At 40.9% G+C, this 12,785-nt stretch overlaps 1 protein-coding gene across 2 annotated transcripts in view; it reads left to right on the top strand.

The window, feature by feature from the left end:
* The window catches only part of LOC124122159 (M-phase phosphoprotein 8-like), a 112,501-nt gene extending 100,781 nt beyond the window's left edge, over window positions 1-11,720 (top strand). For both annotated transcript variants that reach the window (XM_046485283.2, XM_046485284.2), the window contains exons 13-14: window positions 156-242; window positions 3,425-11,720. In XM_046485283.2, coding sequence (XP_046341239.1) covers window positions 156-242; window positions 3,425-3,469 — 132 coding nt within the window. In that variant the 3' untranslated portion in view covers window positions 3,470-11,720. The remainder of the gene's footprint in view (window positions 1-155; window positions 243-3,424) is intronic.
* The last annotated feature ends 1,065 nt before the right edge of the window (window positions 11,721-12,785 follow it).

Raw genomic sequence — 12,785 nt, 5'->3', positions numbered from 1 at the left:
GCTGACCATGATTCAGTTGTGTCAAATAATGATGCAGGGTTTAGTGCTTTTGAAATCATTGCTGTCACATTACGTTGTCCATCAACAGAGATAATCTGCACGTAGTGAAGTGCACTGCTTAGTGGTACTGGATGAGAGGAACTGTTTTGTTGCAGGAGGCCAACTTTGTTCTGTCTTGCCACCCAGTCCTGCCAGGAAAGAATGAACTGTGTATACACACTGAATCTGCTGTCTCTTCCAAGGTGAGAAACACATTAATCCTACTCTTTATATCAACAGTCAGAATAACTCATGATCTGTCATCCCTATAACCCGACCTCAGGTTACTGTAAATATGTCCTGCCTCATATACTATTAGATATGGTGTCTTTAGTTGCCAGGGGGCACGGATGGCCCAGTCGTCTAAGGTGCCGCGACTCACTGTGAAGATTTGCGTCCCTTGGGCACGCCAGAAACCTATGATTGTGGGTTCGAATCCCGGCCCGCCCTGATTATGGGTTTCACGAAGTGGTAAACGTCTGAGACCTGCATCACTTCAGGCTTTCATTCCACATCAAGCTGACACGCCGCTATATAGCTGGAATACTGCAGCGTTAAACCCAACTCACTCACTCTTTTGTTTCCGTATATGGTGTCATATTAGGTAAGCAGAAAAATATTGAGCAAGGTGTAAGCCCAGCCCAATATTTTTTGCAAACCTAATATGACACTGTATACAGCAACTAAAGACACCGTAACAAATATATTTTGCTGAAAAGTTTACAATATGTGGTATCTTTATCGCACGTCCAAGTCAAAATGAAAACTTGACACTTACAATCGGTATAAACAACAGGACCAGTACATATGTTTTGGATACAGCGCTCTTATGTAAATATTAACAATGGAATATATAATGCACTAAATGTGAAGTTTTTAACAAGTATTATAGTTAAAATGGATAGAATTGTCATAAAAATGCCCTCATGTTATCAGAAATCTGGGGGCCACTCTAACTTTATAGCAGTCTGAATATATAATGCACTTAATGAGAAGTTTTAAGCAAGTATTAAAACATAAATGGATAGAATTATAAAAAGGCCCGCATGTTATCAGAAATCTGCAGGCCGCTGTAACTTGATAGCAGTCTGCTTTTCCCTAACGACGTCATTGACGTCATTGGCGTCACATTTCTTGTTTGTGAGGTCTTCCTAGATTATGAACTATGATGTTGCTATTTGTAATTTGATGACCTCTGTTATAAGCTTTATTTTTTAACTTATCCTGCATCACTCCTTAATGCATCTACTGCTTGTACACTTACGCCTCGCTCAATATGTTTCTGCTAACCTAATATGACACGGTATACAGCAACTGAAGACACCATAAAACATTATTATGCCAAAAAAGTTTACACTATTTGGTATCTTTATCACACATATTCGTAAATATTCCTTGTTCCTCAATGTCCCAAAATTCCACCGCTTCATCTTCATGGGAGTCCACTATCAATGGGCGGTGCTCCCATTTGAAATTTCCTACTCCCTGCATACACACATCACCAAACCGATAGCGTCCTTCCTCCACATGAGGCCTATATAGACAACTGCCTCATGAACCACCAGGACAGGTGGGAGCAAATCCCAACTCCACCTGCTCCCGGGACTCCACCAATCACACAGGACTTGACCTCAAGAGGACGACTCCAACTGTGCCTGATTCAGGTGTTCCTGGCTCCTTACATCAGAAGCCGGTATTCATCGTACTCACAGCCCTTCTCATGCCTCATCTCCGGTGGTGGATGGTGGAATTGAACGTCTTAGACGGCGTCTCCTTGACGGAGCTTAAGACCTCATTGATGCTTCTCTTCAAGGATGGGAAGTGCTCCTGGAAGGGCAAGTCGCCTCGGGGCTGTAGTCTGACGCTCAACAGCGTTGGCATATCAACAACCTCGAACTGGAGTCGCTTATACTGTCTCTTCTCCAGCACGGGTGGATCGCCAACTTGACGGACAACATCATCGTCGTCTGGTGCCTCCGGAACCAGGAAAAGACTCACTCCCACTCTCTCCTTCAGCAAACGTTCTGATTCCTCAACCTGGTCGATCAACTGGGGCTCCATTTCCAGGTCCAACACATCCCGGGTTGCCGCAACATTCTGGCAGACACCAACCAGACAAAGTCGCTCCAACAGATTGGAAGCTCCACCCTGATGCCCTCGCTATTGTTTGTCTGCACCACGGTCGCCCCAACATAGACCTATTTGCCTCCAGCCAGTACTGACAGATCTAGGCCTTCATATCTCCGGTACCAGATCCGCAGGCTTGGGCAGTTGATGCCTTCAGCCCCCCTGGGAAGGACTAAATGTTACGCTTCTCCGCCGCCTGTACTCCTTCCCAGGATCATCCAAAAGATCAGAATGACGCAGAGCCTCGATCTGAGAGATAGCTGACGCCGACCCTCTCCAACTCCCACTCCCAACTCTTCTGATTCTACCACACAGCAAACAACCACACTGGGCACCAGACTAGTTACATCTACACGTCTGGTCAATCAAGCCTTTAGTGCTAAGGGTCCACCAGCATGGAGCTGTTCCCCTCGGACAGTGCTTGGACATTATCGCTAAGAACCAGCTCCCAGGACAGTTTGACAGATCCTATCTTATCCCGCCTCTATCGTTGATAGTGGGAATGGAGGATGAACAAGAGCTTTTACTGTGTCCGGTGAGAGCACTGCAATGTTACATCTGCTAATCCAAGGATAGCCACAAACAATGCTGCCGTCTCTTCATTCCAGTCTCAGTGACCTCGCAAGTGGAAGTCAGCTGCAATACCATTGCCCTCTGTGGCTTCGAGCCGTCATTCACCAGGCCTACAAGTCTGCTGGACTGGATCCTCAGAGAGCCGGCAACCCGCATTACGTCCGGGCAGTGACCTCCACCATGGCACTTCACAGCAACTGCTCCATACAACGCAATTATGGAAGGCTGTTTCTGGCGATCTGACACCATGTTTTATCTGCTGATCCGTAATGTCATCACTTCCGTTGGAGCTGTGTGATAGGGTTGTATTCTCAGCTAGTCAAGAACAAGCAGTAGATGCATTAAGTATACAAATATATAAAATATCTAGGATTTTCCTAGTTTTCTCTATACTTTTTATTAATACAGTGACAAACATGGTTTCTTTAAAAATTAATGTCTTTGCCCATCACACTTAATGATATTAAAACACAAAACAGTGTTGAATAACGAATTTCTGTACCAGAATGTTCATGTGAAATATGTGAGGTGGGTGTTGGAAAATGTATGTTACTGACGGTATACGGTCTCATATTAGGTCAGTAACAACCATCTTGGATTTTTACTGACGGTCTATGGGCTCATGTGGGGTTAGTAGTTCTGCTCTCTGATTGGTCAATCTCACTTTTCACTCAATGTTTTTCAGGCCAAGCTGGTGGTGTGTGCATACAAGGCACAGCTCATACAATGAAGACCACACACTTGCATCACTTGTATTTACATTTCTGCTGGGCATTCTCATGGAAGCTGTTACAAGAAGCATGTATAGGAAGACAAGGTCATATGTTAAACACCTTTGTATTCAGCTAGCAGCATCCACTCAATCAGAACCTGCATCAGTGCTGTGTTCATCTCCTGTAACATCCTCTGCCCCCTCTCACTGTGTCGCATGACCTCATAGGTGTCTGGGAGATGATGTACAATGTGTTCTCAAGCTTGTATTCTATAACATAAACTTGAGGTTTAATGCAAAGCTTAATAGTGTGAAGGCAGATTTTAACTGTTTGTGCAGAATTTGGTGTTTGGTTCTGAATATTTCTGTTAGATGAAAGTTCCAACATTCATCATTTGAAAGTGAAATACTGAGACTCCTGTCTGAGTGTATGGGAAGATACAATCCTTTGTATGGCAGTTTGGAGTTGTCTTATTCTGTACACGTGTTGGTATGTGTAGGACCTGGTTTTCTGTCTATTCCCGAGGTTGATTTTGTGATGGAAAAGCCAGTAACGAGGATGTAGTGAGTTGCTTGCAATGTTAACTAGTTGTAATTTATGAATATGTAACAGACATGTTCCCAGATGATGTCACCAATAGTATATATTGACATGTTATCCAATTATTGTTATTTTCTATACAAGTAGTATTGGTAGCACAGATGGCTACAGCCTGAATAAGTCTTTCAGTTGATGTTTTTGTACTAATAACGAGTTGGAGTTGTACAGTCTCTACTGTATTGGGAGGTAGAAGCATTAGAGTAAATCTGAAGGGCCAAACGTTTACTTATTTTATTTTCAGATTCAAGATCATGATGAAATTATTTGTTTTTTCTTTGTCTAAGACCTTGAAAGATAATGAAAAGATTTTCCATGGCGACATAGAATTTTCATTTTAAAAAATCAAATATGAAAATTAGAATGACTCTTGCCTCACACTATTGAAAAATTAGTTTATTGTGGTGGCTTAAATTCATTGTTTATGTCATTTGACATTTGTTTTGTCAATTGGCCAATGATCTGCATTGCTAAATATGAAAATGGTTTGTGTTAGTTGTTGTTTGGAAGTCTCCTTGAAAGAAACTAATGACCACCTCCATCCAACAACCCTATATGTTACATGAGGCCAACATAGAAAAGCATTATAGTGAGCTAAAGTTGCCTACATATACCATGTGATGTTTACGCTACACATTTCACTGTTGGCAGTTGCTAAGCCCTAAAAAGTTTGGTTGTCTTTATCCAAACTAGTTTAATAAGACAAATACTGCAAAACCCAGTTAATCAGTTTGAATACTTTCTGGATTAAGGAATTGATTGTCAAAGAAATACTTATTGTTATTGATTACCAACAGTGATAGACCGGGCAGGCTCTGAACTTCCATGTTTCACTGTACATGTATAAATAGCTCTATTAGCAACTCAAGAAACAACCACTGCTATTTGTTGTGAGTTATGTGCCAAACTTTGTGAATGTTGTCTTATGTGAGTAGCAGCGTCTTTGTGTACATGTGGTGTGGCTCACTCCCAGGCAGGACTGTGGAACTCCCTGCAACAATATGTAGTCATGTCGTCTCTTGCTGGGTGTTGGGCCTGCTAACAACTGAGGCTAGTCACTGCAGTGTCATCCCTCGCTTGGTGTTGGGCCTGCTAACAACTGAGGCTAGTCACTGCAGTGTCATCCCTCGCTTGGTGTTGGGCCTGCTAACAACTGAGGCTAGTCACTGCAGTGTCATCCCTCACTTGGTGTTGGGCCTGCTAACAACTGAGGCTAGTTACTGCAGTGTTGTCCCTCGCTGGGTGTTGGGCCTGCTAACAACTGAGGCTAGTCACTGCAGTGTCGTCCCTCGCTGGGTGTTGGGCCTGCTAACAACTGAGGCTAGTCACTGCAGTGTCATCCCTCGCTTGGTGTTGGGCCTGCTAACAACTGAGGCTAGTTACTGCAGTGTCGTCCCTCGCTGGGTGTTGGGCCTACTAACAACTGAGGCTAGTCACTGCAGTGTCGTCCCTTGCTGGATGTTGGGCCTGCTAACAACTGAGGCTAGTCACTGCAGTGTCGTCCCTCGCTGGGTGTTGGGCCTAATTAATTGCCATTTGCAGTGTCTGATATCACATGGAAATATCAACCTATGTTTCTGATATGCAGTGCATTTACATTTTGTAACCTTTGTTATGTATTCTACAATATAATTTTCCATATGAAAAGTTGTTTCGGAAGATAATGTGTCATTGAATTGACAGTAACATTTTCACTTTTCAACAGTTGACATCGCTCTTTATGCAGTCGTGATGCTTCAGTATGTAATTGTTGTAACACTTTATCTAAAATGTCTTAGAATGCTATTTTTGTATTTTTATACTTGCCCCTTGTGTTACGCATTAGTATGGGATTGACTGCTTCCTCTAGCACACACCCAGTCATCAACTTCCAGATACCACAGTTTCATCTTCATCATATAGTAAAGGCGTTATTGTTGAAGTGGAGCCATACAGACTCATGTAGCATTTGTGTTACCCCGTTGATCATGTGTGAAACAGTAAACAAGTATGATGTCGGAAACCAATGTGGAGATGTGTACCAGGGGACCTTGTGAAAGTTGTATATTAGGATTAGGATTCTGTGCCAGAAGTACATGTGAGTTTTATGCCTTACTAGACACGCTGTATGGACCAGAATACCTACAGTTATGTTCCAAGTAAAGGTTTTACTGAAACAATACAAGATAATGTTTGTGTTTTGGCTGACATACTGACAAAAACATTCCTTCAAATATAAATAGATTTTAATTTCAATAGGATTTTTTAGCCCACCTGAACTGAATGTTCTTGTAAGCTTTTGTTATTGCATATTGTCCATTGTCTATCTCTCTGTCATACATTATATAACAATCAACATCTCCACTGTCACCAAAAGGCTATGAAGATGACACGTTGTACGGAGGATCCAATCAGTGATGGGCTTTTCTCACACAACTGGTAGACATTTATTTGCCCAAACTGAAGATAATTGTATGAGATTGGACATTGCTAATGGTGAATGAGCTGCTCTGTGTGTGCAAGCACATCTCAAGTTACATCAGGAGATGATGCCATGTGATATGCAGGAAGCCTGGTTCACTGTGGAACAGCAGCTGACAGTGTATGCTTGGAGGGCATCTGTGTTGTCATCATGTGTAACTGTTAGCTGACAGTGTATGCTTGGAGGGCATCTGTGTTGTCATCATGTGTAACTGTTAGCTGACTGTGTGCTTTGAGGGCATCTGTGTTGTCATCATGTGTAACTGTTAGCTGACAGTGTATGCTTGGAGGGCATCTGTGTTGTCATGTGTAACTGTTAGCTGACAGTGTATGCTTGGAGGGCATCTGTGTTGTCATCATGTGTAACTGTTAGCTGACTGTGTGCTTTGAGGGCATCTGTGTTGTCATCATGTGTAACTGTTAGCTGACAGTGTATGCTTGGAGGGCATCTGTGTTGTCATGTGTAACTGTTAGCTGACAGTGTATGCTTGGAGGGCATCTGTGTTGTCATCATGTGTAACTGTTAGCTGACAGTGTATGCTTGGAGGGCATCTGTGTTGTCATCATGTGTAACTGTTAGCTGACTGTGTGCTTTGAGGGCATCTGTGTTGTCATCATGTGTAACTGTTAGCTGACAGTGTATGCTTGGAGGGCATCTGTGTTGTCATCATGTGTAACTGTTAGCTGACAGTGTATGCTTGGAGGGCATCTGTGTTGTCATGTGTAACTGTTAGCTGACAGTGTATGCTTGGAGGGCATCTGTGTTGTCATCATGTGTAACTGTTAGCTGACAGTGTATGCTTTGAGGGCATCTGTGTTGTCATGTGTAACTGTTAGCTGACAGTGTATGCTTGGAGGGCATCTGTGTTGTCATGTGTAACGGTTAGTTGACAGTGTATGCTTGGAGGGCATCTGTGTTGTCATCATGTGTAACTGTTAGCTGACAGTGTATGCTTGGAGGGCATCTGTGTTGTCATCATGTGTAACTGTTAGCTGACTGTGTGCTTTGAGGGCATCTGTGTTGTCATCATGTGTAACTGTTTGCTGACAGTGTATGCTTGGAGGGCATCTGTGTTGTCATGTGTAACTGTTAGCTGACAGTGTATGCTTGGAGGGCATCTGTGTTGTCATCATGTGTAACTGTTACCTGACAGTGTATGCTTGGAGGGCATCTGTGTTGTCATCATGTGTAACTGTTAGCTGACAGTGTATGCTTGGAGGGCATCTGTGTTGTCATCATGTGTAACTGTTAGCTGACAGTGTATGCTTGGAGGGCATCTGTGTTGTCATCATGTGTAACTGTTACCTGACAGTGTATGCTTGGAGGGCATCTGTGTTGTCATCATGTGTAACTGTTACCTGACAGTGTATGCTTGGAGGGCATCTGTGTTGTCATCATGTGTAACTGTTAGCTGACAGTGTATGCTTGGAGGGCATCTGTGTTGTCATCATGTGTAACTGTTACCTGACAGTGTATGCTTGGAGGGCATCTGTGTTGTCATCATGTGTAACTGTTAGCTGACTGTGTGCTTTGAGGGCATCTGTGTTGTCATCATGTGTAACTGTTAGCTGACTGGTGTGTGTGGAATCAGATCCTACCTGCACCTATAAGATCTCTCCGTCAGCTGCTATGGTACTGAAGCAAGGGCAGTGTGATATTTGAGAGCGACAATGCAGTAATGCAGATCACTGCAAATAAGAATGCTGGCATAAATATAACAGCTGACTTTATCACATCCCTTTCGTACATTTGTTGAATAGTAATTCAGAGAACTTCTTCAAAATGGCCCTGGGAGTTGCTTTTGGCACATGTCATGAAAAGGTCAAAGGTAAAGGTCATGTTTGTTTGTGGTTACAATTTCTCATGAAGTATTATGGAGTTTAAAGTACACTTCAATGTCCAAAAGTTTATCAAACGAAATCATCTACCAACTTGATATATATGAGATAATGTTTACGAAGATTGATACATCTATGTAAGTATTTTCTCGAAAATTAAGTTAGATATAACTAAAGGATTTGTAACAGTATTACAGGATCACGATGCATGTGGAGTTGTTTGTTTTCCGCCATTGCCATGATTGTGTCTGTTTCATCCAATCGATGATGTAACTGTCGAGATCGTTTTTGTTTAAAATTCATTAAAACAAAAGTTGCTATTTTTTAGAAATAAAGAAACTTGGTTGTTTTCTTTTCATCAAAGAACCAAAACTTATTATGAAATGAAATATTTACATTATAAAGAAAATATCGTACCACAATCCACTCGACATGAAGTGCCTCAAGTCAACAATGGCTGTTACGGGTGGTTGTATGCAGACACATTTGACCGATTCTTACTGGATGTTCTTGTTGAGGTACATAAACTACTTAAAGTTTTGATAATGAGAAAGCTGAGCATTTATGCATCCCATACATATCTAAATGATACGTAAAGCCTACTTGGTAAATAGTAATTGTGAGTTTGTTTTGTTTGGGGGTGTTGTAATGCTATTCGTCTGTCAAATGGGTTCGACAGTAGCATAAGCATGCTGTTAACCTGTTTATCCCTGTTAGTTTCGTCAATTTCATAACCACTATTGCCTTCAGAGTTTGTAATAAGTTGTTTATGTCAATCTTTGCCTCTTGGCCAACACTGGAGCAGACATCATAACTAGTAGCTGAAAGTTATTCCCAGATTTGTCGGCATTATTGAAAGGTAGTACAGCAAATTTGCACCCAATAAATTTTTATTCCACCATAATAATTCTTGGACTAACAACATGCAGTTGAATGTGATCTTTGAGATAGATTATTGTGAAACATGGCGGTTATCTGTTGCCAGATGCTGTGCTTTTACTTGTACAATCCTGGGACTTGGGGAATTGTTGGATCTTAATAAGTTGTTTTGTTTTTTGTATGGGAATTACACTGGTACATTAAGACTGGAAGCTATGAGGGATGAACCTGAAGCTCAAGGGAGATGTTTAACACCATGATGGTATCTTTGTAAACTACATAACACAGCCAATTAATTATATGAATCATGTTTAAGACCCTTGTTACAGCCACTTTCTCTAATTGAAGGCCCAGTTAATAGGTGTACCTGGTCAACCACACTGCTTTGGTTTAGTTTTCATACCTTAAAACAGAATCTTTTACAATATGTGGTCTGTGAAGGTGGAAATATCATTAGTTCATCTGGCCCTAAAATGCCCTAGAGTGTCACATGAGTATTTGCTGTGAGATTTTTTCATTACCATGTAAAAGGAGCTCAGAAGGCCATGAGACTGTGTGAAGGCATTATGGTTAGCATGTCATAATCACTTTCCTGCACCCTTTATACACAATTGCATCCTTGATTGTGGGTTTGAATCCCAGACTTGCCCTGCTTACAAATCTTAGATTGCCGACACCTGCCTACCAAGGTCGTACGTAAACAATTTGTATGGTATCAGATATTAACTGTATCTTTTACTAAGTTACTGTGGTTTTCATGACTGAAACTGTTTTTTTTGTACATGTTGCAACTACATTACAATATGTTGTAGTAGTGTTTGATATACTGTTCAAAAATAAATGACTGAGTTTTTTTGTATGAGAAAAGTGTAATACTCACAACATGTCAGCTTGAAAATTGGGTCGATCTGTGTAATTCCAGAAATATGGCAGAATTTGTCTTCAGTAACCCATGTTTGTCGTAAGAGGAGACTCACAGAATTTTGTGATCAGGCTCGCTGACATGGTTGATGTATGTGATGTTATCCCAATTGTGTAGATTGATGCTTATGTCAATAACTTGATTATCTGCTCCAAATTCAATTATTTACAGACCGCTGTCATACAGTTGGAAAATAGGTGAGTGTGGAGTTAAGCAGCATACACATGTGGCTGAGGCAGGCGAGGCCTTGGTGCCACCCTTTATTTGTTAGTACAGAATGTATATTTATTGATTGCCAAAACATGGGGCAATCACCCAAGTTATGTTTGATTACTGTTTAATTGTTTGGGTGTTTATTGGTTGTTGAGATGTGTGCTTCTTCTTATGTAAGCTGTGTACTGACTGTGTGCCAGTTTGTGGAGCCAGGACACAGGCCAGTGGCTGTGTACTGGAGGAGCACTCTTGTGCACCTGCTGGATCTAGCTCCCTCTGTGGGACAGCATAACACATTATGTCATTCAATAAATATGGTTTAACAAAGTTCTTGTGTCCTGTGGAATTTGTTTGGTCTTCCTCCAGTAGTTAAGAATAGGTGATCTTTCTTAATTTCTTCCCTGCACTGATCCAGCCAGTACATGTCACTATTGCACTTTTTGACAGTTAACCAGGGTTATATATAGCCTTCATCTTTATCTCTGGTGTTGAGCAGTATATATTTTTTCAACTTAAAAAATGATTTTTCTATTGTCATGTTCGATATATACTGTAAATGTTGTAATTAACACAAGCGTAAATTAAATGCGATAAATGCAAGTGGTCTTCGCTCACATTAATTAACTTCACATTTGTGTTGCCAAAACGACTATCAACAATAAGACGGCCTCACTGCACACTTTGGATAGCGGAAATACCAACTTGAATATAGACACAAACATGGTTTATTGAGCAGCAGCAACAAGTATATATTTATAACAATGTCATTCAAAGAATAGGAATTACATGATGAGCTATCACTGCTGGGGTCAAGAGTTCTACCCGCTTGCCCTCATTTCGCCTACAATAATTCAAATGCCTCACCCCTATTATATGAATGGGCATCGTCCATCTCAGGCTGTTAACTAATCCAAGCGGCATAGAGGTTCAAAGTGAAGTTTTTACAACCTATGACAACTTCTCACAACTCTTGTTTGACTTGGCCATTCTGTTAATCCTTAGTTGTTTTGAATGTACAAGTAAATCTTGTTTAGTAAATAAATCTTATTTAATAATTAAGGTCTAAAGAAGCCTATCATCGCTTCTCACATTGTTTGTAATTGTTACAAATTGGTTAGTTCTTAGTATTGGTTTAATTAAAGGAAATTAGATGTCTGCTCAATTTTTGAACTGTTATTGTTTTTTTGTTTGTCCTAGCTTGTGGCTCCAAGTGTATATTATTCATTGTCTTGTAAATGGTAAAATGTATCCTGTTGCTTTTTCGTTGCTTCCTAACAAGACCAAACAGACATATGAGTCATTATTTTTATTACTGCATAATGTAAATATCAGCTATTAAACAATGTATGAAGCTTCAAGATTGTCTTGTCTGTTTAACTGTAATGCAATTTCTTGATGCCGTTGGATATGTACTAAAGCTACAGTAATCATGAGTCATAAATATCAGCTATTAAACAATGTATGAAGCTTCAAGATTGTCTTGTCTGTTTAACCTTCTTTTGGGTCAGTTCATTATTTTAGAGGTAACACAGCACTTGACTTATGTGCAGTCAGCTGTAAAATTATTTTGATAAGGGTGTAGGCGAAATGAGGACAGGCCGTTCTACCTACTCATGTCAAGCTTGTTGACACTTTCTCTGCATGCCAATCAGTGAATGCATGGTGTTGGTTCAATTATTTTATTGCCTTTGAACTTCCTTACTGCCGGTCAACCGAGTAAACATATAAACTGTTTATTGTTTTTAAGGAAGTACTCTACTTGGTGTTAATAAGTGGTGCTGTTTGATTGGATTATGGTAAGGATATGCTTCATTCCACTGGGGATGGGGTGGGGGGAGTCACATTGATATTTAGTCACATTTTTGGCTAGGGGTCAGCAGTTGCAATAATTTGGAGACGCATTAATTTCCAGATTTACAGTATTCAATGTCGATTAGTTGAAATTGGCAATCCGTATCTGAAGTGTTATTCTTGATGTTTCAATTACATGTTTAAACTCAAAACATATATTAATTGTATATGTATCCATACATGAGTACTTTTGGATAAAGAGACAATAGGGTGCACTTGGTTCTAGACACTAGATTACCACGCCATTGCTACGTAACAGCGACAAAATAAACCCCTATCAAACATGTGGGTACTACGCGAGTCGGGTAAGGCTAGCTCTGGACAGGAATAGTTGTTTTTAATGGCATCGTGGATTGGCAATCTCCTGGGCTACAGCCAGAGGTCCGAAACTGCAAATGCCCTCAACATGTTCTTAGGCCATGTCACTCAGGTATTGGCTGGCTGAGACCAAGTCCGACCTCCAAAAACATCCTTCCATGATGGCTAAAGCTAAAATAGAACAATAACTGTGAAGAACCATTGTTGAGGCAACCGCCCGGATCTCGTGGGGCTTTATTAGATCTCTGTGGCTT

Source organism: Haliotis rufescens, unplaced genomic scaffold (genome assembly GCF_023055435.1).
Source record: "Haliotis rufescens isolate VD_foot unplaced genomic scaffold, xgHalRufe1.0.p SCAF_5, whole genome shotgun sequence".
Taxonomy (NCBI): domain Eukaryota; kingdom Metazoa; phylum Mollusca; class Gastropoda; order Lepetellida; family Haliotidae; genus Haliotis; species Haliotis rufescens.
This window is presented reverse-complemented; position numbering and strand designations above follow the sequence as displayed.